Source organism: Perissodus microlepis, chromosome 7, assembly GCF_051167445.1.
Source record: "Perissodus microlepis isolate ML-2025 ecotype Zambia chromosome 7, ASM5116744v1, whole genome shotgun sequence".
In the NCBI taxonomy this organism is placed as follows: domain Eukaryota; kingdom Metazoa; phylum Chordata; class Actinopteri; order Cichliformes; family Cichlidae; genus Perissodus; species Perissodus microlepis.
The window spans coordinates 21763628-21789449 of record NC_140467.1 but is presented as its reverse complement, the minus strand read 5'-3'; the positions used below and the strand labels follow the sequence as shown (position 1 = coordinate 21789449).

The 25822-nt window shown below is 40.0% G+C and overlaps 1 protein-coding gene across 3 annotated transcripts in view; it reads left to right on the top strand.

Moving 5' to 3' along the window:
• insc (INSC spindle orientation adaptor protein) overlaps window positions 1-25822 on the top strand; it is a 51184-nt gene that overhangs the window by 5604 nt on the left and 19758 nt on the right. The window contains exons 1-5 of one of the 3 annotated variants that reach the window (XM_084934157.1): window positions 3711-4212; window positions 14852-14943; window positions 24757-25123; window positions 25370-25422; window positions 25516-25639. In XM_084934157.1, coding sequence (XP_084790283.1) covers window positions 14870-14943; window positions 24757-25123; window positions 25370-25422; window positions 25516-25639 — 618 coding nt within the window. In that variant the 5' untranslated portion in view covers window positions 3711-4212; window positions 14852-14869. Of the gene's footprint in view, window positions 1-3710; window positions 4213-8423; window positions 9051-14851; window positions 14944-24756; window positions 25124-25369; window positions 25423-25515; window positions 25640-25822 lie in introns of those variants that run through there. The other 2 variants (XM_084934156.1, XM_084934155.1) reach the window with 2 other exon arrangements.

Here is a 25822-nt window from a genome sequence, read left to right as displayed (position 1 = left end):
CCCAGGATTCCTAGTCTTCTCTTCCTTTCTCCCTAAACCCACACATGGACCCAGCCCACCTAATTTACTCCCACCTCATAATGTCAAACATCTGTAGCCTTGAGTAGCATGGAATTACTGCTATTGCAGCCCTACTCCCATTCATGTGTCTATTCTTTTTCTCAGCCATTTTGCGTGTGGTCCCTAATATCACATCACTCACATGCCCAAATAAGGTGTGTAACTCAGCCTTCCTTTCACTGGTTTATTTATGGTCTGGGCACTGGATATATAGGGCATGAATTTACATTGCAGGTGGCTGTGGGTGGAGATAGCTGAGCTGACAGGTGATGATAAATTTTTCATACAGTGTGCTTCACTCATACGTTCTTGCAGCCGCGTGGTCTCCCTGACATGTAATGCAAAGTCATAACTGGTCCAATGCCATTTCCACGGCACTCCATCTAACTGAAGGAGCTGTGTGACATAACTGCCATGAGGTCACTTTGTTTGTGATTGATAGCAGGAGACTAGGAAATGATGCTGAGGCTTGAAAGCTCTTGCTGTGGTTGGGAATCTGCTTCAAAGGAATGTTTTGGCCACATGTCAGAAGTCAAACGTGGCAGCTGATTTTCAGGGATTTTGTTGGTCTTAAAATCTGTAGCTCGATGCACCTGTATATTTTTTTTCTTTAAACTGCCTCACCCCCATGGTAACTTGTTCACTTATTATTTTATAGAGTTTTCTCCTTCGGCTTGTGGCTTTACTGAGATCTCGTGCTGAGTTTGAGTGGCTCCACAAAGGCAGCTGAGAGTTCAGTGAACCCTCACGGTTCCACATGCACACTCTTTGAGTTGCTGTGTTGATAGTTAATCAGAAATGGATGGTTAAGGATTATTTGGCAGAAAACCACCAGGTTATGTTCAATTTCATTTTTTGTATGCCAGACGCTAACATTAAGCGCTTCTTCTTTCACAAATATCTGCTGTGTAAAAAGCATATGGTAAAGATGTTGGGAAAAAAACATACACTCACAAGGAGATAGATAGATAGATAGATAGATAGATAGATAGATAGATAGATAGATAGATAGATAGATAGATAGATAGATAGATAGATAGATAGATAGATAGATAGATAGATAGATAGATAGATACTTTATATTTCCCACAAGGAAATATAAACAGCAGCAGGGCAAAGAATAAAAATAGTACAATCTACAATAAATAAGTTGAAGTAAAAGTGGTTCCAGCCTTGTGTGATTCTGTTGGCATCTCTGGCACTGATGATCTATCTCTGGAAGTAGTGGAAAGAATGAAACGTCCTCCCATGAATGCTGACAACATGCTTGAGGAGGTCTATGAGAATGGAATTACTGGCACTGTCTCAGGCAACAAAGAGCTGAAAGTAGGAATTTTCCATAATTTAAATACAATTCACTCTCATGATAGCAGACTCTGTGTTACAGTGCTATGGTTCCTAATCCTGATGAAAATTTGTTCAGTTAACTGCATACCCGTGATGGGAGATAACCCATAAAAGCTGGACATACCAATACTCTGACCTACACACCCTGTATGTAGGAGGTAGTAGATTCTGTAGAACTGCAGCACCCGAGTTGGATGTAATTCTTAAGGAGACTGCGCTGAGTGGAAGCTACGGCAATTTTATGTGATATTAAGATAAGATAAGATAAGATAAGATGAGATAAGACTTTATTGATCCCACAACGGGGAAATTTTTGCGTCACCTCAGCTCAGGTACAGATATATGAAGGAAATACAAAAATACAAATAAGTACAATCAATGAAAAAAAGTAAGATAATACACTATATACAATGGTAGCATACACAGTATGTGATTATGGATATAGTTGGAAATATGGAAGACATAAACTATATAGCTTGGAAGGTCATGGAAGGTCCATTATGCATGAAGTGGTGACCGTGGATGTTCACAGTGTCCAGTGACTTATGACATCGTGATTGAGGAGTTATAGAGTCTAACTGCTGTTGGGATGAATGATCTGCGAAAGCGCTCCTTCCTGCAGCGAGGGTGCTTCAGTCTCTGACTAAAGGAGCTGCTCAGCCCACTCACATACTCATCCAGTGGGTGATGTGGGTTGTTCATGATGGATGTCAGCTTTACTAACATCCTCCCCTCACCAACCACCTCCACAGACTCCAGGGGACATCCCAGCACGGAGCTAGACCTCCGCACCAGTTTGTCAATCCTGCTCCTGTCCCTGTCCGTGCATCCACTCCCCCAGCAGGCCACTGCATAGAAAAGGGCAGATGCTACCACAGTGTCATAGAATGTCCTTAACAGAGTCCTGCAGACTCCGAAGGACCTCAGTCTCCTCAGCAGGTGGAGTCGACTCTGGCCCTTCTTATACAGGACGTCTGTATTTGTAGTCCAGTCCAGTTTATTGTTGAGGTGAACACCCAGGTACTTATAAGAGTCCACTATCTCAATGTCTTTCCCTTGGATGTTCACCGGTGTTGTAGGGGGTGACTTCCTCCTGAAGTCTATGATCATCTCCTTTGTCTTGCCGGCGTTGATTTGGAGTACGTTGGTCTCACACCAGCCAACAAAGTCACTGATGACCCCCCTGTATTCCTGATCATTCCCGTCTGATACGCATCCAATGATGGCTGTATCATCTGAGAACTTCTGTATATGGCAATCGTCCGAATTATAACAGAAGTCTGAAGTGTAAAGGCTGAACAGGAAAGGTGAGAGAATTACCAGGATTACCAGGATTAGGGCTACATATTATAGTACTATAGGATTTTTTTAAGTCAGATGCTAAAGTTCTGAACTTCTCCTTAAAAGACGTGGCTGAATACAGTTAAGCCATAGCAATAGTTAAAGACACACTTAAGAGGAAAGAGGTACATTCAAAGCATATTTGAATAAAATCATAGAATCACTAGGAGTTGTAAAAGCGTGGTGAAACCCAGAAGGTGTACTCGTTACTACAGGGATTTTCCAAGCCAGTGACAAATAAGAAAGTTATGACCAGGATGTAAAAACTAGCATGTCCTGAGTTGGTGGCCTTGCTGTCTTGCACTGTGTACATCAGATTTATAGCTTCACTGAGTGAGCAGCATAGCACTGATGATGTTAAGGTATGCAGTTCTCCGCAAGTTAATCGAGTTAACTGCTGCCAAGTTTTGTTTTATAAAAACAAAAGGCACATATCTAATGACAATGTGGTTCCACTTGATGTTGCTTTTGGGTTTTAGTTCTGGTTAGGTGTTCTGTGCCCACTTAATCTGGGTTTTCAGGACCCAGCCAGTCTGACCACACTTTTCAAATGGATTCACTTCTGTCTCCTGCCTTTAACCTCAGTGTTTGTCAGTCTTCTTGGCTCTGAGGTGACTCAGCTGATGTTTCACTGAAAAAAAAAACAGGTTTCCACTTTTGTTTCTTGAAGCAGTCTGCAGCTCTGATTCGGTTTTCCCCTCTCCTTTGCCACAAGAAATGCATCTCAGCCAATCAAAGGTTGTTTCTGAGGTGGGTGTGGTTGGGGTTAAGTCATACATGACAACACCCATCAATCTTGTTATTTTGAACACCACACTGGCCTGTAACTGAGTGATCTTCCAGTTTTCCTTTCTCCCGCTTTTGTCATTTTTTTTTTTTTTATTATGCACTAAAACTAAGTAGAGAGGTGTGTAAGTTTCTCTTGTGGTTAAACTTATCTTATAGACACATTTGTGCTCCTTTCTGCGTAAAGTGGCTGCTGCCAAGTTATGACAGGCTACTTTGTTAGTAACATGTGTCAAGTTACTTCGACTGATTATAGTCATATACCCTGCTTTTACCTGACCACGCTGTAAGTCTGTCATCAATTATCTCAGTGTGACTCTCTATTAGCCATGTGCTGTGTATGTGAGTGTGGTGCCTCTCTACAGGCTTTGCTCATTCATTATTAAGAAGCTCCTGATGTTTTGCTGGCCGTCACTGCTCCGGTGTCAGGTACCCACACGATCCTCTTTACTGAACCAGCCTGACCAGGGATCCAGTTCCAGTCTCTGGCCTGTTGGAGCTGCTCCCAGAGCTGCTGAGCTCTACTCTAAAGCCTTTTGTTAGCTCTGGATGTTGGCTTTTCTCCGGCTGATTCCCCCTTGTTATTTCTTCGACTAGCTGTCAATGGAACTGGGAAGCTTAAAATGCATTTGGATATTTCTCTTGGCATGATCTTGAGGCCATTTCATCTCTCGGGAGGTATGGTGCTGCTGTCATCTTTTTTCCCCTCTGAAAATGAGAATTATGGGTACTTTTATAGCTTACCATAAAGTGTCCGACCAAGAAGATGGTGTGTTCACTTTAGCAGACTTGTGGTGAAGCAGTGTAGTTATTTATCCAGCTGAATGTAATCTTTTTGGGAGGCAAATAGCTCCTTTGGTGCCTGAGGAAGCTGCTGTGATTACTGCTGCTGTGACGTGTAGGAGCCATCAGTCTCTGTCATCTGTCTACATTTATTAGCATGACATCTAATGGGATGGCTGATCTTAGACCACAACTCTGGCTACAGGTCTGTGCAAATGTGCGTGTGCAACTTGACCCCATCTGAATTCTCCATAAGCCACACGGTTGCCTAGAAACATCAGGAGGGCAGCAAATTTAACTTCCATAATATTATGCCAAAGGAAAGAATGACCTCAGGCCTAAACATACTGTTCCTTTTTTGGCCTTACAAGGGCATCTTCACATTATTCCAGTTAGAAGAATGTCCTTGGGGAAGGAAGTTTTCATATCTCATACTCATGTATGCAGACACAGAGGATAATTATGATTTACTAGACAAAAAAATTGACCTAATTTCCAGTTTACTTTTTATGGAATGTTTTTACTATATCAACTGCTAACAATAGCTTTAATGGTAACTGAGGTTTAAGTGGGAAAGAGCCACACTGTTCTCTGCAAATAATACAAAAGGATTTTTCCACTTCTTTTCTGAATATCCTTTAAGTTTTTTGCTCAACTGATAGTTTCTTAAAAAAGTAAGAAAACTCTTTTTTCCGGGTCTGGGTACAGTATGAGTGACGGAAGTACAATGGAGCAAAACTGTGGTTCTCCTGTCAAGGTACGCCGTTGAGGGAGAATATCACATGCTATCTAAACTGATCTTGTCTGTAGAGGCTGGTGACAGACGCTAAACGATATCCCAATCGTTCCTGCTCCAAAACGGATTTTTAAGTTACAAAGACTTGAATGACACTCTAACACCTTCCAATTGGTGTCAACTTTCTAATACTTGTATTATGTGTAACTATCAGTAGTGGAACTGCAGTTTATATGTCTGCTATGTAACCTTTCTATTGCTTCTAATTCTCCCATCTTTTCTTTACATATCAGTTAGAAAGAATCTGCTTAACATACCCAGTTAACTGTTGGAAACCTTAAAGATAACTCCTATTGACTTCTTGTTAGCATGTTGTATTAGTACATAGGCTTGTTTATTCCTACAGTCATTTGATTAGTTGATTACCTTAATGCTAAATGCAGTTGCACTGTCCAAAGATGAAACCACTATGACAAAATATGTTGTGTTCACTTTGGTGAAATTTAATGAAGCAAATCACATACAAGTTCAAAACAGTGTCAGTACATCACGTCTGAATAATTTGAGTTTGTCTGATTAGAGAAGTATTGAATCAGACAAACTCTCTTTGGTGAGGAGGTTTGTAGCAGAAGTGTTTTTACAGCTCTGTGGCAGCACCTGTATTGCCCACAACCTATCACCCATTTTTCACCATCCCCACCACTTTCTCAACTCTCTTCACTCTTCACACTGAATAGCCACTTTTTGTTATAAAAATATATGGAAAGTGGAACGGTGCTTCCTCTCTGTCCTCCTACACATTTATTTCTGACATCACGGTGTGTCACACTCAAACTTGTGACGCTCATGAAGCCCTGTCACCGTCCCCTGAAACATGTCAGGATGTTGACACTGTTTTTCTATCATTAGCACAGCAACAATAGCTCTGCTGCAGAATGGGGTCTTGTGTCTTTAAAGGCAAATTTCTCTGCTAGCCGTCCCACACCGATGCTGTGTGTTGCATGTGTTGTTACATGCCAAGAACACAGTTGTTGGGGGTCATGGAGTTAGATGCGGTAGCTGCTGAAGCTTTCAAACGTGCCTCCCTCTGCGTGAGATTTGACTGATGGTGAAATCAGTAAAGCCGTTTCATGTTGACAGAGTACGGGGACGACAGTGCCTAAAGATGGTGCAGCTGCTTTTCCAGTGAAGTCAAAGATCAGAAAAACCTGCAGCTCTCTTTGAGTTCATAGAGCTGTATACAGTTTCTGCTTGTTGTTTATATGTTTTATGCACAGCAATACAAATCTTTTTCAGAAAAAAAAGCTCTAAGATCCCTCTGTACACTAGCAGCTAATCAAAGTTAGAACAGAGACTGGAGCTAATTGGTAAACATATAGCTAATCTGCAGCAGTTAGCAGTGTAAGACCTACACATATTCTCATTGCTGGCCGAGAACAAAATGATTAGAAAAATCTGTTAATATCAGATTTATCTCATGACACATTACTCCCACATTATTGCTAGGAAGTTGCCTCCAAGTGACCACTCTTGCTGTGTTTGCAATTTCGAAACGCTACGGCTTCTAAACACAAAATGTTTCCACGGTGGTAAATGTAGGACTTTGGTTTGTCATCCATCTCTGTATGTTTCAGAAGAGACATTCCTCTTGGTTCTGGCTGTGAGCTTTTCTTTGAACAGTGCTGAATGGAGGAATGGTCGCAACAAGGTTGGGCTTTAGGCCAGAATGCTTGCTGAGAAGGTCATTCAGATCTCTTACCCGCAGTTAGCACTGTCAAGGAATGGCTTTAATGCTCATTGTGCTAAACAACTCTCAGGTGTCAGTGGAAGCTTTGTAGTGAATGATGCGGGATGATATCAAAGGGGATGGATTAAAGTTTTGTCTACTTGATATTAATGACAGTGGAAATCCTAGTTTATTTTGGTAAGGTAAAATCACATAAGTAAATCAAGTACTCATAAACAGAAAAGCTCTAAAGTTGCTTGTACAATGAATAGATCTTAAAATCTGGCATCCAGTTAACTTTAGAAAAGAGATAAAGTCAATTTTTCTTCTCTTGGTGCAATTCAAATGACACCTCACATCATAACAAGTCAAACCAAATAAACAAATCCCTACGAGATGGAACACACACACACAAAGCTCAGTGTAAGCATACCACTAGAATCACTCAGGCTTTCACAAAAATAAATCCTTCAAGGTAAAGACCAAAGCTGGACTTTATGGATCACTTATGAATAGCGTGACCAGGTGTCCCTCTGTATGTGTGACTGAACAGCATTTTTATCCCTTGTTCCACATTTTGACTGGCAAGTGCAAGATGTGCCCTTTTTTTCAGTTAGTTAATTGTGAGTTACGGCTCAAAAAAGATGATCTATGAATGTATTCCTACTTAAATCTAACCAGACAGAGCAACAGCAGAAATAACAGTGACATAAATAAAAATATAGGAGTATATAAAGACTAATAAACATGAGACCGTGAGAACAAACTTTCCTTTATCACAAGAGAGCTGGAAAAGTTAATTCAACTAATATTACTTTGGCCATTAACATGTTGAATGCAAATTTGGTAATGTGCACAGTTTGGTGTATTTTTATTTTTAAGTTGGACATGAAAAATTTCAGCATTGCTAAGGTTTCCCACGCTGTCCCAGAAGAACATGCTTCACATGTGGATTTTTACAGAATCCACATTAAAAATAGGCGGCTATGTCATGCTAATGTTATCTGTGGAATGCCCTGCATTTAGACTCAGACTGAGATAGCGGACAAGAGGGTTGCGTCTGGAGAGTAAAGTATGCAGTTTCAAAATCTGCTTCATGTAAAAGAAACAATAGTAATACTAATAATCATTATTTATAGAATGCTGTGCAAAACAAATATACAAGTTTTCTTACATACTTTACCCCAAAGAGGACAAACTGGAGAATAATTTGCAATTTATGAGCTGTGAAATCCTGTCAAATTATGGTTTTGTGACTGTTGTGATTCCAGTTTGCAAAGATCATTTTCACAGAACAGAGCAGCACAGGAAGTCATGACTGAAGCAATCGGCACCATTTTCGGTATACAAACATACAGTTCCAGTTGTGTTAAACAAGCTATTGCTGTTCTCTAGCTCCATAATTGTTCCAAAAAGTTTTACTCTACTCTGTCGGATCAGTTTAAGTCAACTGCAGCCAGATTATTCTGGCATAAATCTCTGTCTGATTAGCTCAAGAGTTTGAGCACGGCATTATCACTACATGGATAATGAGGTGGGGGGTTTCTTAATGAAGCTTAAATCTTACTGTAAGATTTAAAATATGTGTAAAAAGAAAATACAACAATATACATATATACATTAGTAAATATTTAATTATTGATAACAAAATAGTCTAATGTAGTTAAACTTTGCAATATACTTGCTAACTCACCAAATGCTTAGTTTGCATCAGACCTTCTCCGTCACCCTTTATGGATTTCTCTCTGTCTAAAAACAAGGTCCACTTTAAGCCTGCCCAGTGTGTGTGGGATAGGAATGCTGGGCCCATGGCTGAGCACAGCCAGCTTCCAGTTTGTTCCCACCCAGCCACTCATACAGTACCCATCCTGCTCAGTTTTCTTCTCCACATGACAGCTCTGTGGTGAGACTGTAACCGCTGTCTCCTCCTGTGAACCCAGTCTTCAGCTCAATGATAGGACGTGAGCAGGACGGCATGGCTGACTTGCTGATACAGAGCATGTCCACTGTATTTAAAGACCAGCGTCCAAAAGAAACTCACATATTATATGCTTTCTTCAGTCTGTGAGTTTCAGAGAGCAGTGGGAGAAGAAGCCAGAGTGTTTAATCATTGGCAATTTCAAAATAAAGCCAAGCCATAAGGAACAGGCTGCACAATGACGGATCCCTGAAACATCATGGACATTATTTGAAATTTGGATTACGCAGCATGACTCAGTTTGTCCTGAACACAATCACATTGAGTCAAGCTGATCTTGGCCTCTCAAAATGGTGAGTGGCTTTGCTCGTTTCTTCTGTTTCTCCTCAGAGTTCAGTTTCTTGTATTTGCGTCGAACAGAAATTCATTGTTGTTGGCACAACACCGATGCTAAACCGCAGTGCTGTGGTATTTTGTTTTCTGCAGAGCAGTTTTTGTATTCATTTAGTGGTTTTACCAAGAATCTGGCAACAGGCATTCTGCTTTACCACAGTATATTCTAGAAAGACTGGAAATGTATTTTTAGTCAGTGATGTAGAAGTTATAGAGAGCACACAGGGAGAAGTTGGTATACAGTGATATATTACTCTGCACATATGCTGAGTTCATCTGAGTCAAAAAACATGTTCATAGCTGTAGTTTTAAAAAATAAACTACGCAGCATTGCTGTTCTTAAAAGTAATGCAATACGTTACATTACTTTCACGTCAGTCAGTAACATGATCTGAACACGGACACATATCCCTAATCCGAGTGAGGGCACACGGATGATATTTCTTTTAACGTTCACGTATGAACACAAAACTGACAACACACAGTCAAGTTGACAACCAACCCAAAGAGACATGAACGTGATCACCACAGTGACTTGGCTTTAGAAACAAGTACATATAACGGTTTACAAAGCACTTCATTTTCCTGACATCATATGGTAAATGTATCTGTATGGCTACTCTTCTCTTCCTCCTAAGCGTTGGCATTTTATCGAGTATCCATGAGAAATGAGGGTAGGAGCTAGTTGTACTGCTCCACAAGGTGATTAGCTTTGACTGGATCAATCAGAACTAATAAATATTTTTTTTTCTTCCATTTTTAGTGTCAGTACATTTCATTGTCCATGTAGTTATCATTTATCTTTTTTTCATTTAGTTATCATTTTGCTTTCATCCAAATAAAAAGTAGTTTGGGAAATTATTGGTTGTAGAAATTAACACTGCTCTGACTGGTCTGGTGTCAGCAAACCCTCAGCTCCCAACACCACCTTGGATTCTTTGCTAGCGTTGTGTGTTTGTGCAAAGAGCTTCAGTTTTATTTTCTGTCCTGGGTCAAGTTTGCGCTTTACCATCACGCTCTTATCCTTTTAAAAGTAAAACTGACGTCTGTATCCCCACTCCTCAAAGGTTTTAAGTGCTCCACCATTTTCCTGCACACAAACTGAAATAGCACAGGGGCTACGAAAGAAAAAGGCATGGTTGATAGGGGGGGGTTTTTGTTCTTCCTACCTAGGTCAGCAACTATCAAACAATTACATTACATTGGTCTAGACGAGGGGTGTCCAATCCCAGTCCTCGACTGCAGGTTTTAGATGCATCCTTGTTTTGACACACCTGAATCAAATGAATGGCTTGTTATCAGGCCTTTGCCAAACTTGATGGCATGCTGAAGAGGTAATCAAACCATTAGGGATGCATCTAAAAACTGCAGGACAGTAGCTCTCGAGGACTAGGATTGGGCACCCCTGGTCTAGACAAATGGGAGGAACCAGTACTGACTTTGAAACTCAGGTTGCAAGTCTTTACACTTTGGAAAATTACTTTTGTCCCTTTTAACTGGTTTTATATTCACAAACAGAATTTATAACGGCTCCAGTGTGCCAGTAACAAAGAATCAAGATTGCATTCGCTAGTACAGATTTGGCATGACATTAACTTGAAATAGATACAGGACTGGAAAACTGCAAGTGACAGAAACATGCACACAAGCACAAACCACATTTAAAAGTCCTCTAAATTCCCACACATGCAAAGAATAAATACGAATGCTGCAGTAAATCTGAAAGGCACACCCTAGTGAATTCTCTGACACGCACAAGTCACTAAGTGGTTGTTATTTTACCCGGCATGTGACATGAGGCTGAGACAGAGCTGTCCTTTGTTTGGCTTACCTAAAACTGCAGCTGAATGGGGAAACCTGTTGGGCCACTCAGGTTTCAGCTCAGACATGAAAAGAAATGTCCACCCTAGCAAGAAAAAATTAGCCAGGATACAGTCAAACCTGACCATCTGCTCACAGAACTCAAGTTTCTGTAGCACTTGCAGCATCTGTGCACAATGCAGCACAGAGATATAAATCTTATTTATTTTATTTTCAAAAAAGACATTTAACAAAGATAAATTTGGTGTAAATACAAAATGCAGTTTTTAAATAATCATTTTTATTTATTAAGAGGAAACGACTATGCAACCTGACCTGCCGCTATGTGAAAAAGTAATTATTCCCTTTGTAAAATCATGAATTAATTGTGACTAAACACATTTGTGGGAAACCCGAGTTCAATTTTATTAGCTACAACCAGGCCTGATTACTACCAGACCTGTTCAATAAAGAAATTGCCTAAAGAGAGCGTGTTTGACAAAGTGAAGTAGGTTAAAAGATCTCAAAAAGCAACACATCATTCTCTGATTTACACTCAAGAACAAATAAGAAACAAAGTCACCAACATCAGTCAGTCCAGAAAAGCCATTTTATAGCTCTAGCGAACCACAGTGAGAGCCATTATCCACAAATGGAGAAAACCTGGAGAGACATCCAGGAGTTCATAAAAGAACCCAGGACAAAATCTAAAGAACTTCAGGTCTAACTTACCTCAGTTATAGTCGGTGTTCATAAAATGAAAAATGAAAAAGAGACTGGACCAAAATGGCATCCATGAGAGAGTTCCAAAGTAAAAACCACTGCTGACAACAAAGAACACAGAGGCTTGATGATCGCCAAAACTAGACAGTACACGGAAAGTTTTATTGATCCCATTTAGATTAGTCCATATCTCATCGCTCTCAGTCCACCTTTTGAAATGTCTGAGTCCTGTAAAATTAACACAGCATTTCATCAAAACAACATCATACCAACAGTCAAACATAGTGGTGGAGGTGTGATGGTCGGGAACTGCTTTGCTTTGGAATCCAAAACACACAGCAACTTCACCGCTGAATAGCTCAGACAAACACAAAAAACAATTAATCATGAAATCATCATTTAAAAACAGCATATTATATCTATTCAGGTTATCTTTGTCTATCATTCAAATGTGTTTGATGATGACTGTGAAGTCTGACAAATAAGCAAAAACAAAGGAGCCAATGTTTTTTTTCACCTCACTGTAAATTTCTAGCGTTTATTACAAGATTATGTAAATTAACAGGGAACTGCTAATAACAAAATGACATCAGTCCACAAGGCTGAAAGGGAGATTGTCTAAAAACAGCCAGTGGGCACTCACAGCAGACAGCAATGACTTTCAGTGCAATGGTCCTTAACACAGCACTTAGCGGCACACTCCAATTGCTCAGGACAATTGCTTGATTGGACAACTCATCTCCATTTGTAGGGTAATCCACTGAAGAGCACTGTAACAAGCCGCAAGCACATGTAATGGAATTTGCTGGAACTGTGACTTAATGGCTATGACCCTGTGCTCAATTATAGGGTCAATAAAATTCATCTACACCTCTATTGTAATAGTCCAACGGTTCAATTATATCAGCACTCATTCTATGATATTCTACTTTCATGACTCACTGCACCAAGTGTAATAGATGTGGGCTTTTCCCCAGCACAGGGTGCTTACTGTCAGTAGATTTCCATGGTCCTGGCACAGTATTGGTATAATTTCTGATTCACTGTGATGCTTTCTCTGAAAATGGGCCTAGAGGAGCCATGCCAAGACTGCAGTTAAAATACTCCCCACCCCAACCCTCTCCTGCATCTTACTCTTTGTGTGGGTTTTTTTCCTCTACTTTTGCTTTGTGTCTGTATTACAAGCCTATCCCTCCACCCATTCATCCGTCTGCCTATCTCTTTATCTGACTAGGTTACTGACACCCAAAAAAGAAAAAGTACTCAACGGTAATCAAATATTTCTCAGTTTTCGAAGCAACAGAAGCAAACAGTCAAACAGAGTTGGTGACCCCGTTAATGTGCAGCCGCTCGATCTTCAAACCCGACTAAAAGCAGCAGATATTCTGTAATTGTGGCAGTGCAGCCCTCATGAAGCAGGTTGACGTGGGATTCAATAAGCGACGCTTCACGTGCATCGTACATCCCTCTAGCCTCAATTACTTTATTGTAAGCTTATGTCTATCGATCCCGTCGCTCTCTGTAAGCATTTAACAAAAGGCAGAGCAAAACAGTTGAAATCTGCTCCACAACTCACAACACGGGGTAGTTGTGTATTTGTGTGCGTGAGAGAGCTCGTCTCACATTGTAACTACCTGCTAATTATATCTCCGCAGTAAACACGAAATTTGTAACCACACAACTGCAGGATATCATTAACTAAAAGGATTAGAGTGTGGTTCAGGCGGGAGGGCATCTGTGGCTTCTCCCGATTGAAAATGGACTAATCTAAATGGGATACATCAATAAAACAGCAGAATAAAGTTCCGGGCACTTAAGCCCACTTGCTCGGGCTCAAAGAAGGGAAGAGAGTCACTGGCTGGCAGCCAGCCAACAGATTAGAAGATAAGAAATATTATTCCATGGCACACCATCAGCTTGAAGCTATTTAAAACAGTGAGGTTTATTGATAATTGAATTACTTGGGGAGGGGGACAAGAATAGAAAGCTTAGAGGTAGATCAATAAGGAGCTACTGTAGTGGATGACAGTGCGGTGGTCAGCAGTACAGCTAGGGGGATGTAACGTGTGTGTCATCATGTGATAGCATATTTACAGTGTGTGTGTTGAAAGATGTTGTGTAGTGGTGCAAAGGAAGTTTCCATTTCCAGTGCTACATTTGATTAAACTTGATATTCAATTTGATGGTGACATATTCAGTATTGGAAAGGTTACTTTTAAAATGTATTTCACTACAGATTACAGAATAAATGCCCCAAAATGTAGTTTGTAGCGTATTCTGTTAAGTTACTCAATGTGAGTAACATATTCTGAGTACTTTGGATAACTTAATATATCGTAATGCTTTTTACAACTGCATGAATGTACTATTGCTGTGAGAATTGTTACTATTACTGAAGGCTACTCGCCACCGAGCTAACATTGTTAAACTGGCGTTAGCAGAGGTTAGTTCATAGACTGCTTTCAGAATTGCACATTATCATTTGCAGCTAGCAGGTTGTTAATGCTATCAAGCCTAACAGTCTGCAGTCTATGAAATAACCTCAGCTAAGGCCATCTAGCAATGCTAGCTCGGTGGCGAGTAGCCTTCATTGATAGTCATAAATCACATAGCAATAGTACATCGAAGATACTGAAGTGGCACATAACCCAGGTAGCTACCACAAGTAAAACAAGGTAGTTGCAGTAGGCTAACGTTAGTTTTTTAAAAAGAACTTACTTCCAGATATTTCTTTAGGTCCAAGTCTTTTGGAGTCTGTTTTGCTGGCAAACAGTTTGCACAGATTTCTCCCTTTAAATGTGAAGTGGTGTCGGAATTTCCAAGTAAAAAATGCATTCCTGCCCGTGTACTGCTGTCTCTGCTGCGCTGGCCTCGGGTCCATTGTGTAAGCGATGCCACCAACATTAATAGGATACTTACATTAGAGCCTCTTATTGCATGTTTTTTTGGGGTTTCCGGCAATGCGTGTAATTACCAAAATTAGAGAGGGGATAGCCTAACATATGAAACAGGAAAAGACTGCTGTGTATCCATTTATTTCAACAAACTGTATTCTAATTACCATCTTTTTAAACAGTAACTGTAACAGAATACAGTTACTCATATTTTGTATTTTAAATACATAACGGCAGAACATGTATTCCGTTACTCCCCAACACGGGACATATTGATAAAGGCAGACGTCCAAATTCATATTCATTCATCACTTGGTGTTTACAGTGCACATGCTGTATTTCAGGTGCTGAGCTGAAGTAAGATGGCCTCAGGCAGGATGGCAAGTCCTCAGAGCAGCTCCAGACAGAGCAGCTCACTCTCTTCATCTCCAATGAGGCAAGTAACAACCCAGTGTGCACACTTTGGGTCTGTACCTCATGTTTTAACAAGTAATGTTCTCATATGTGCTAACAACAGGTCTGGGCGTTGAAAGCACAGATACACTTGGTTTATGCAGGTTAGGCACTGATGTTTGGACTTTGAACAAAGGCTACAATGACACCAGTAATATACCCACTCCATGTGTCACTTCTTTGTCTTAATAAGAATAAAAAATACACTCATCAATATTAGCTGTGCTTCCTTGGGTGGTTTTAACTTTTTCTCCCAATTTCATGCTGAAAGCAAAAAATAAAATGTGGAAAAATGTGAATATTGGGAAAATAAGTTGTAAGAAGGACATTCTTTTCTTTTTGTTATGCTGTTTTCTTTTTGTTATTGCTACTTAAAAATACAATGCATCTCTTTAACTGACCAAATGTTCAATGAATAATAATATTAATAACACGGTTTGTAGGCTACACCACCAATGTGAACATATCGTTCAAATGACTGATTATACAAGACAGCGGATGTTATATGAGAAGCGGAAATGACCTCAGTGTTCAATGCAGGCCTTGAATTCTGTATGTTATCTGGACCAGCTGTTTAAAGATCATTGCAGAAAAAAAGTCAAATTAAAGGAACTTTGACAATGTGATAGTTCCACTAAACAATTTCCAGAGATCAGAGAGAACAATTTCCCAAGCATATGGTTTGTTATTAGCAATCATATGCAGTAGTTTATTGTCTCTCAGGACTACTCATGTTAATATTGCGGCCACTGGTGAAGATGTGGAGAGCACTGTTCACCTTCGTGCACAAAAACACAGCTAAACACCAACCTGATAGCAAGAAACTACCCTCCTGTTTCATCTGCAAATGGAACCTCCAAAAAAGCAGCATACTTTGGCCCCCTATCTTCTGCGGGTAATGCAGTGTAATGGAGGTGGTGTGAGAGATGCGTGCCACCTCTCATGGAAGCAGGGATTAAGGTTTGCAGTAGTGACAGGTTGCAGTTGTGTCATTTGTCATTCCCAGTAGATGAATGCATGAGGAGATGTTTGGTGACATTATTATTATTATTATTGTTGTTGTTGTTATATCAGACCCCTGAGTTGCTGAACTAAGCCTTCATATCTGCCTTAGGATATATCTTCCACTTGATGTTTGATCATACTAATATTTGCACCTCAGTGAAGATCCCAGATCAATATATTTGAGGTACTCAATTACAGGTTATGCAAAGGTCAAAAACCTTCCCAACGATGCAATCCCATGTCTGGATGGGTTCAGATTTCCTGCCCATCCATAATACTGAGGCTACATAAAAAATAAACTTTACAAACTTTACTGATAAACGCAAAAAGCCAGAGCTCAAAATCTAAAATCCTGAACAATCTGTAAGACACATGTGGCCAAGATGCTAAAAGAGACACATGTAACAAGCAGTGAGAAACTGAGCTGACAGGGAGCACAAACCCACTAGCTGTTCTCAGCTGATCACTTCTCACTGTTGAGACGCCAACAACACAGCGTTCAGCTGGAGATTTGGTCTTTTTAAATGTAAAATTGGCAACTGTCAGGTTTTTTTTAGCGTCTTCTCTTTTTTCATGTTTTATTAACTGAACTCCAAAGAAAAATCAAGGTTTTCAAACCTTTACGACTATGAAACTCTAAGTAAACTGCTGTTCTTGACTCCCCCCCCCCCCCAAAAAAAAAAAAAACACACCACTTTTTGGTCTCAAATGCAAATCAGCTCTTATCCCACACAGTTTTGTCTCACAGTCAACTGACAGTCACACATGCTGATCCTTCTTTCTTTTAACAATTACAGAAGCTGCTTTGTCAGCATCTGTGGTTTAGAATATTTCAGTCACTGAAAATAAATTTGAATATATATCTTCTGACAGTTCGGTGTTTACTAATGTTCGCAAAGCGTCTCAGAAGATGCGCAGTGAATGCACTTGGATATCAAATCAGGGGAACTCACACGCCATAGGCACACACACACGCACATAAATAAAGGACAAAACGGTCTCATACTTATCTCTGTCTGTGTCTCATGTACAGACTCAAATATAAATTGGATTTGTGCTGCGCACGGTGCACTAACAGTCAGTAAATCAGCTGATGAAACGAGCCAAGTGGCTGAACTGCATTAAAATAAATTGCAAACACAGATGGGACACGTACATGAACTCAGCTAACAAACATCTCCACAGCAGAACCTTTTCCCAGATCGGCTTGTCTGCACATTCAAAGCCTCGGGGCGCAGTCTGAAAGTGGTTGGCGAGTCATTACACTGCAAACAGGTTAGCCAAGTGTCTGTCTCTTTATATTTGTCTGTGTGTGTATATTTCTAAAGTGAGTTGTGGCCGCTCACTTAGGAAAATTGGAAAAGCTGTCAAAAAGTGTGGCTTTAGTAATGTGGGGGAAAGTGTGTGTGAGACTAAGAAAAATGAGGAAGCAAACCAAAGTGTAAGATGAATGGACTGGAGATGGTTTGAGACAGAGAAAGAGATGGATCATATTCTAATGCATTTTACATATGTCTGTATTTGTATGCGTTGTGCGCATTTAACACGGCGTGCTAAGAAGCCTGAGATAATTAAATTTGAGGTTAGAAGCCGGCTGAGACAAAGAGAGAGAAAAGAAAAGAGAAAAAACGGGCTGTGTTTTTTGTCTTAGGAGAATCTAGTCTTGGCTACACATAAGAGGCTGTCTGAAGCATCTGGGAGTCAGATGTCTGCTTCTCTAGCCAGGATTCAGCTGTACCAGTCAGAGGCTACAATATCCCCTTTCCATGTGCTACTTCAGGAGGAGCACATGCTCCACCTTCACCCAGAAAATCAAGGCGTGACTTGTACATTTAAATGTGCCATTAGCCAGATGCCTTAACCATTTTCTTTGCTCATCTGTCACCTCTTGCCACAGTGAAACTATATTATATAGAAACCTCCCCGTGTTTCAGTGAAGCTGTTTCTGTGTAAAAGATGATTCCATTAAGCAATATTCTGGTTTCTGAGCTAAAGAGGAATGCATTAACATCCTACTTGATTATATGCCTCCATATTTAATTCTGTTTGGGACAAGAGTGTCCTTGTTTCCTCCTTCAGCTGAAGCCAAAGCCACAATGGCTGGGTCCTCAAAATCTAACAGCTCACTCTGCCCACATTTCCATTCCCTCTGCCTAGTTGGACTGTGGTTCTGTTGTGGTATTTAAGAAAGATTTCCATTTAGTTCCATTACATCAGTCATCAGATTGTGATATCCATGCACCCCAAACACTGGACGACAGTGAAGACCTCCTTCCTGCTTATACTGTCTTAAATGACTACCATATCAGAAGAATATGCAGCGAATAATCTGAACTGAATGCAGTCAGATCCCAGACAGACATAATGACACAAACCAACACATGTTGCTGTTTATTTTCCAAGCAAGAAACACTGAGGATGCCAGGAATACTGCCTGGAGTTAATGGACAGTTCCAGATGTTGGTTAATCCTAAATTCCTCCTTGTACCATGAGAGTGTAAATTCATAACATGATTTATTTTTATTTTTATTTTTATAGAGAAAGCAGTCTGTGTGTTATCAGGTACAAATTATTTTGTTTTAGAAGATTTTTTGGAGAAGTCTAAGACACAAAAAGCTGATTTTGGCAAGTAAAGCAGCTTCTGAGGATGATACAAAGTGAGTAAAGATTTTTGTATGAGCATTTATTACATTAAATAAAAGTTCAAAGAACACAATCATAACTTATACTGAGCTTTGTGTTAGCTGCTAGCTAACAACTTGCTAGTTACAGCTAGCAAATATAGCCTGGTATAAGTAAGGTTATAACTGTGGTTGTTGGTAAGTGCTAACGTTTCTAATTAGGTCACTATATGAACAGCAACTATTAGTTACCCTCTAATACAACAGTACAAATTAAACAAACTCACAAAGTTAAGTTGATATTGCCAACTTGCAATTGGAACTTTGTTTTTATTTTTATTCCGACACCACGAGAAGTCACGGCCTGGAACCAGGGCTTTCATAGCATTTTTACTTGGAAACGTATTCGAAAGATGAATGACACATCAAAGGAAATGGAGATGCCAGTTTTGTAATTTGACTAATCAGTTGTCAGTGTCTGTTTGTGTGTTCGTATAGCTTCATTCAGTGTCTTGTGATTTTACCCGTAAAAGCAGAGGAGACTTATTTGTCTTTATTTTAAGACATGTTGATGTAATACACTGCCTTTAAATGTTCCTGAGCCACAGAGGACATCTACCCTTTAATTCAAAACATCTGTGTGGGATCCTTTTGCATCTGACAGCAGGGTTACTCTACGTGTAGGAAGACCATTCATCAAGCAAAGAGAAGCAGACATTACTCAACCTGCGGTCATGATCTGTGAAGTGTTGTACATAGTACCTGAATCACTTGAAGCCTCTAGCGATATGTGGAAAAAGCCTTTTAATAGGCTTCCAGCCCTGAAGAACAAATTAGCTCCTGCTGTACAATAACTGCTATACTTGAGTGACAACAGGTGCTCCCATGCTTGAGTTCACACCTGCCCGTCTGCTTCTCACTAACTAGCAAGCTCTCTGTGAACTGATACAGCATTGAGGGTGGGAATTGTGACTCTCTGTGATTTGGAGCACATTTATATTATCTTTTAGTGTAACCATCTACAAGATGCAAGTGAAAGACCCACAGACTGGGTGCAAAGAGTTTAAAGTTTACAAAGTGCTTTCATGTGGACATGGCTATTTTTAGCCTCAAACAAAATGACTCACAGCCTCTAATGAGGCGAGAGTCCATACGTGTAAGTGATGCTTTTGTCATTTTTCACTGTGGTGGGTAATGATGTACCTCAGCAAAGCGAAGCTGTCAGCAGAACATTCCTTCTGCTGGGATGGTAGAGCGCACAGAGTGAGGGTATTTTAAATGTTTTGACATGTTATGGCATATGTGATTGGCAGCTGCTTTGACTAAAGTTGTATAGGCACTGACCTTTGTATGAGAATTTGGCATAAAAGTTTGCCACCAGAACTCAACTTTCAAAGGCTAATATAGTTTGGGCAACACTATGAAACTGATATTTTTGCTTCTGGGTGCCCCCTACTGTGAACACCCACTGTATTGTGTTAACTGCTGTCAGCAGGAAGATTGACTCAGCTTGTGTCTTGCCATCTTTGGTTTGAAAAATCTTGCTGGTGCAAGATTTGCTCTTACCTGACTTCTTGCTTATTCACTTTTCTTTTGTCTTCTTAGCTTCTTCAGTAAACTTCCTGTTTGGTTTCCTTGCAAATGCCATGGTGTCAATAGAATGACAAGCTAGAAGAAGCTAGGTCTCTATTCATGACGATAAAGACCTAGCTTTTCCTATAATTAACTCTGGCGTGTAATCAATAGTTAATGGTGTGTGACACTGCTGTAAAGCAGTTCTTCTAGTTTAGGTCGATGTACAATGAAAATTGGCTATGAGGCTGCTAATATAGGTCAAATATTCATATAATTTTCAACTTGTTGAGAAGTATCCTTGATGTCTAGCAAGCAAGCCTGTAAACTATGCAGTTTGTTTGTTTTATTTTTATAAAGTTATCGTGCAGATGATCAGAAAAAGATGGCAGCCTTTATCACTGGCATCGCGTTTGCATGGAGAGAAAAAAAAAGTGCCTTTAAAACAAAAACATGCAAAAAACCTTCCTAAAAAACAGTACATACATAATGCATCTTCTTGCCTCAACACAACCCCACTTTTCAAAACCAACACTATGACATTCACACTCACTTTCATGTGAAGTGGATATGTGGGGTTTGATATTTTTTTTGTCTCTAACTTTCTGTTTCTGTCGCTTTTTATTTCAACAACCGAGTACCACGGCGGCTGGCTTTTCATTCGCCTTTGAGCATGGCAGTTTGGAACATCCATGACGATTTCCCTGTGAGAAAACATCAAACAGACTGTTTGTGACTGAGCATAGCCCAACTCTTACCCTTATCTTAACCTAAAGCCAACATAACTCTTCAAATAAGAAAAGCACAAGAACACACACTCGCAAACTGACTCTGCGGTAACAAACTTCTCTGTTTCATAGATCTGCAGTGGAGCTAAGGGATAGATCATTTAGGGGCTCAACAGACAGCAGCAGCCTGACAGTGACTCATGCAGCAGAACTGCCTCAAATACATTAAAAGTTTAAGAGGGAATAATCTAAAAGCTCCGGTTATAATTCTCACCTGATGTGTTACAGGAAGAGTGAGTTCACTGTGGCGCACCAGCTCAGCACACCAGCCCGAACTCCTTCACAAATCTATAGAGGATTCGCCCTTTTTTTGATGAAGCTCGGCTACTCATCTTAACATTCAGAGATCGTCCCGCTCTTTTTTTTTTTTTTTACCAACTACACTTTATATTTTTTAAAAACAGATTATGCATTCTCCAAGTTTACCGTTTTTTAAACAGCGGAACCTGTTGATACTGCGTGTTTTTCTATCCTTAAAGATGCATAGGTTGAAAAATGGAATTAGCACCATCGGACAGTAGCCCATCTCCCGCCTACCTCATCACACAGAATGAACACTAAAATGAAAAACTGACAACAGCAGAATCGTGTAACAAAAACGCAGCTATCTCCTTTTAACTAGCTCCTGTCTCTTTCGTTGCCGCCATTGCTCAGTTTTCTGCCAGCCAGCTGCCAGCAGATGAGAAGTACTGATGCTTCATCACTGCAGAGACATCCTGTCTGGGATAATAGAGCTGCTGTCGCCTGACCCTCTTTTGGCCCCACATGTAAATATTTGTCATGCCCTGCAAGCTGAAGTGCACCGCTTCCCCTCCTTTGGAAAACAAACCTATTATTATCTGCTTTTTTTTTTTTAAACATATGATGACGGGAGTGTTTCGGGGCTTTATTGGTTGTGTAAATCCAGATGGGTTCATCCTGGTGTGATGCTATGATATAACCGAGCAAATGGTTTTAAAATGACATTTTTGGACTGATAGAAACCAGGAGTTTCTGGAAACAGTTTCAAATGTTCACATTTTACCATTAGGCTTTTTTTTTTATGTTTCTTTGTCATCCAATAAACCTCCCCCCCAAAAAAGAATTAATAATTATCAAACCTTTAGCTTTGTGACTAATCTGCCACTTAGGTTGAATCACTGTGTTATTCACCGCTGCGTGACAAATCTCCAACAATGGACCTTTCAAGAACTAGAGTGGTTTTTAAGAGGCTTTCAGATAAGCAGAAAAAAAAAACAGGAAACAGGATTCAGTAGTATTTTAAAGATATTAATATCTTTAATTGCCTAGGTAGAGTTAAACTAAAACTCATATCTCATCTGATGATCACTCTGAAGCTTTTTACCCCACTTAGCAGAGTAAGCGGCATATTAATGCTTACTATTCTGTGCAGTTACTTATTCCAGTTTAAATTTATAGTTAATTACATCTCCATTCTCTTACAATGAATGAGATTTATCTCTGCTTCAGAGTTTCGAACCACTGAGCTGCCTCTCTCTACAGCCTGCACATTTTACATCTTTCGCCGCGATGTTCCCCATCCCCAGTTGGCAGATGACTCACTGAATGTGTATTTATCAGAACATACATGCTTTGTCTTTCGTAGCCGACTCAAAATTTAAATAAATGTGATATAAATCTGCTGTTCCATTCCCTAGTACACATCTGCCCTCCAATCATGTTTAATATCAGATTAGCTATAATTAGATTTGTGGCTTGCTAATGATTTATTCTTGTGTAACCGGCTATTGCTAAAATATAAAGGTCATTGCATAGCTCGAAGACGTCACTTAATAATGATGGCTGCTGCTGTTCAATGACAAATCTTTGTTCTAAATGTAAACACAGCAGTGCTTCATTCAGATGATATCAGCCAATACTCAATACCAGTGCAATATCCCAACATGTGTCGCCAGTTGCCATTTCAAACTGCAGTGCCCGAGAGCCAAGAGGAAAATATTCATCTTCAGACCCTTTCCTCTGTGTTCCCTCAAAGCAAAGGTGGCTGTTGTAGCCATCGACCCATCCTCTTTCGGGGAGCTTTGCCTCGCGGGATGCTGGCCTCTGGATTGCCCCCTTAAGCCTCCCTTCATTAGGGTCATTGCTGGGAGAGATTGAAGTGGGGAGAGTGTTTGCTCAGTAAAGCTGCTTCTTAAAGCCATCACAATCCTGAGGGGAAACGAGGGATTAGACTAATGAAGACAGAAGATGGCTATCATCTGTGAATAACTGACCTTGACAACACGTTATTGATTTGGGTATTTTAGAACTGAATACTGTAGTCTCCAGTGACTGATTATCATGATACTGGAGTTTACATGTATAACCTATATGGTATATGGATGGTTCCCAATTGATGTGTCGAGGCTCGCTGGTTCCTTAAGAAATTTTGTAATTTTGGGTTAGATTTTTCTTTTTAAACATACTTACGTACTTACATATGTAAGTTATTTGCTCTGTTGAAACCCATTTTAATATACTTAACATAATTTTGAGCATCATTATTTTTCATGTTTTTTTAAAATTTATTTCCAATTAATTCATTCCAATTCCGTTTTTTTTTTTTTTTTTAATATAGCGCCAAATCACAACAACAGTCGCCTAAAGGCGCTTTATATTGTAAGGTAGACCCTAATACATACAGAGAAAAACTCAACAATCACCCCCTATGAGCAAGGAATTCTTCAAAAGTTTTCAATCTGTCATGTTTCACAAAGAATGAAATACACACATGCAAGTACTACCAAAAAAACAAAACAAAAACTCTTTGCTGGAGGTCAGTTTTAGCTAACTAAAATTTAAGCTATCACCTTACATCAGCTCACCTTATATTTATTGCAGCAAGATTTGCCAACAGGAGCAAGAGCTCCAACCCATGTCCAGTGGTGCTGTACAGTTTGTGTTTGTTAGCTAGATCATTTTCTGACTCACAAGCCAGGTGGTCAGTATTGAAGTGAGCAGGTTCCATCTTTGACTCAAACACTGTCCTCTCTTTTATCCAATAATGAGTAGCCTGCATCAGAGCAGATACACCGGCCATGATGGGATAAAGACAACTGATGTTTGTGTGAGGGATTAGCAGTGTTTGTTTTGGCATAAGAAATTAATGATATATCATGTACTTTTTCCAAAGAAAAAAGGAAAAAACAACAGGAAAATTATATAGAGATGACAAGGGTGGCACAGACAAGTAAGCTTCCTAACAACCAATTTGAATTTCCTTAATTTTCCACTGATTACCCATGTTATTTCTTGTGGAGGAGGCAAAGATGATCAGACTTTTTTCATGTAAATGTGCTTAAGCTACAGAATAGCAGGCAGGACAGTCAGCATTAATGATGTTCTCTCTAGCATGACACTGCCCTCAGTACATAGTAACCAGTGCACATTCATTTCATGTATGTAGCAGTGTTTGTTTAGCAATATGTATTCGATATTCTAATTAATAATGAGAAACCAAAGAGCCAGTTTCTGTCGATTTAGTCTGAGCAAACAAGAAGGAGGGAAAGAAGTTTTCTTTGCATACCGCAATCAATAGATGGCAATAGAAAAATGGTCTGTGCCATCTTCCTTCATTTTGTTTGCAATGGACCAGATATACACAACAAGCTGAATAACGCTGTTGTATCACTAACAGAACATACAGCATGTAAACATGGGGAAAACAGGGGATTCCTTGAAATTGTGTTAAATCTACATCCCTGCTCTTACTTCTTTTGCCTCTGGTTTAAGAAAAAGTCCTGTTCACACTCAGACTTTTACATTAGATTACATTTTTTAATCTATTATTCTGTTTGTTTCACCCACAGTACCCGTGCGCAGTCTCTTCAGGTTGACTCGGTCCAGCGCTGGATGGAAGACCTCCGTCACATGACGGAAGTAGAGTGCATGTGTGTCCTCCAGGCCAAACCCATCGGGGTAGAGGAGGACTCTCAGCAGGGAGAGCTGATTGTGGGCTCTGGGGTTGGTGCAGGGGACCACGTGGCTAGAAACAACCTGCAGACGCTCCTTCGCCGAGCTTTGGTGGTCAGCACAGAGCTAGGAAAGATGTTTCAGCGGCTGGAGAAGGGACGCTGGCAGAGGGTCCACAGCACGGCTGTACGGGCAAACTGCCATGTTCGCTCACTGGTACATGAGTACAGTGCAGCTCGAAACACGCCACCGGAGATGCAGAAGGTGATGGTTGACTTTGAAAATTAGGTTTGCATACATAAAAATGTGCCCATTTTTAATGGAATAATGAAAAAAACTGAACAATGTTTCTTTTTAACTGGAGCTGTTTGACATAAGCTGAGCTTACATTACTGAACATTATTTGCTTATCTGTTATCCACAAATACCTGCAGTTATACCCCACTGACAGGCCATTTATGTTTAGAACTGTGGAGGTCTGACCACTTAAATGTGCATGTTTTGTTGTAGTATGAGAAGTCTTTGCTGGAAAAGTGTATGGAGCTGACTAATATTACAGAGAGGTAAAATCTACAACATTAATATGCAGTAATTTAAAAAAACTCCCAAACAAATACTTTGTTTTTCTAAATCAAACATTTGATTTGCACCCTCAGGTGCCTTCACACTGACGATGAATTCTTCCTGAAATCCATGAGGGAGGCCATCCATGAGATCCTTACAGATGTCAGTGACTCGTTCAGCAACATGATTGACATGGCTTTAGCCAATGAGATCCGGGTATGTAGTTTCTGTATTTGCGCATATTCCATTGTGTGCTCTGCAGTGTCATGTGTTTATAATTTTGCTGATAGGTTGAGGTGTTGCTTTGCCTAATTTATAAGAGTGTTGTAATCAGTGGTAAGAGCCAAACAGTCTCAGGGTTGAATTTAGCAAAGTTTGTTGTTATGGAGTGATCAAAAG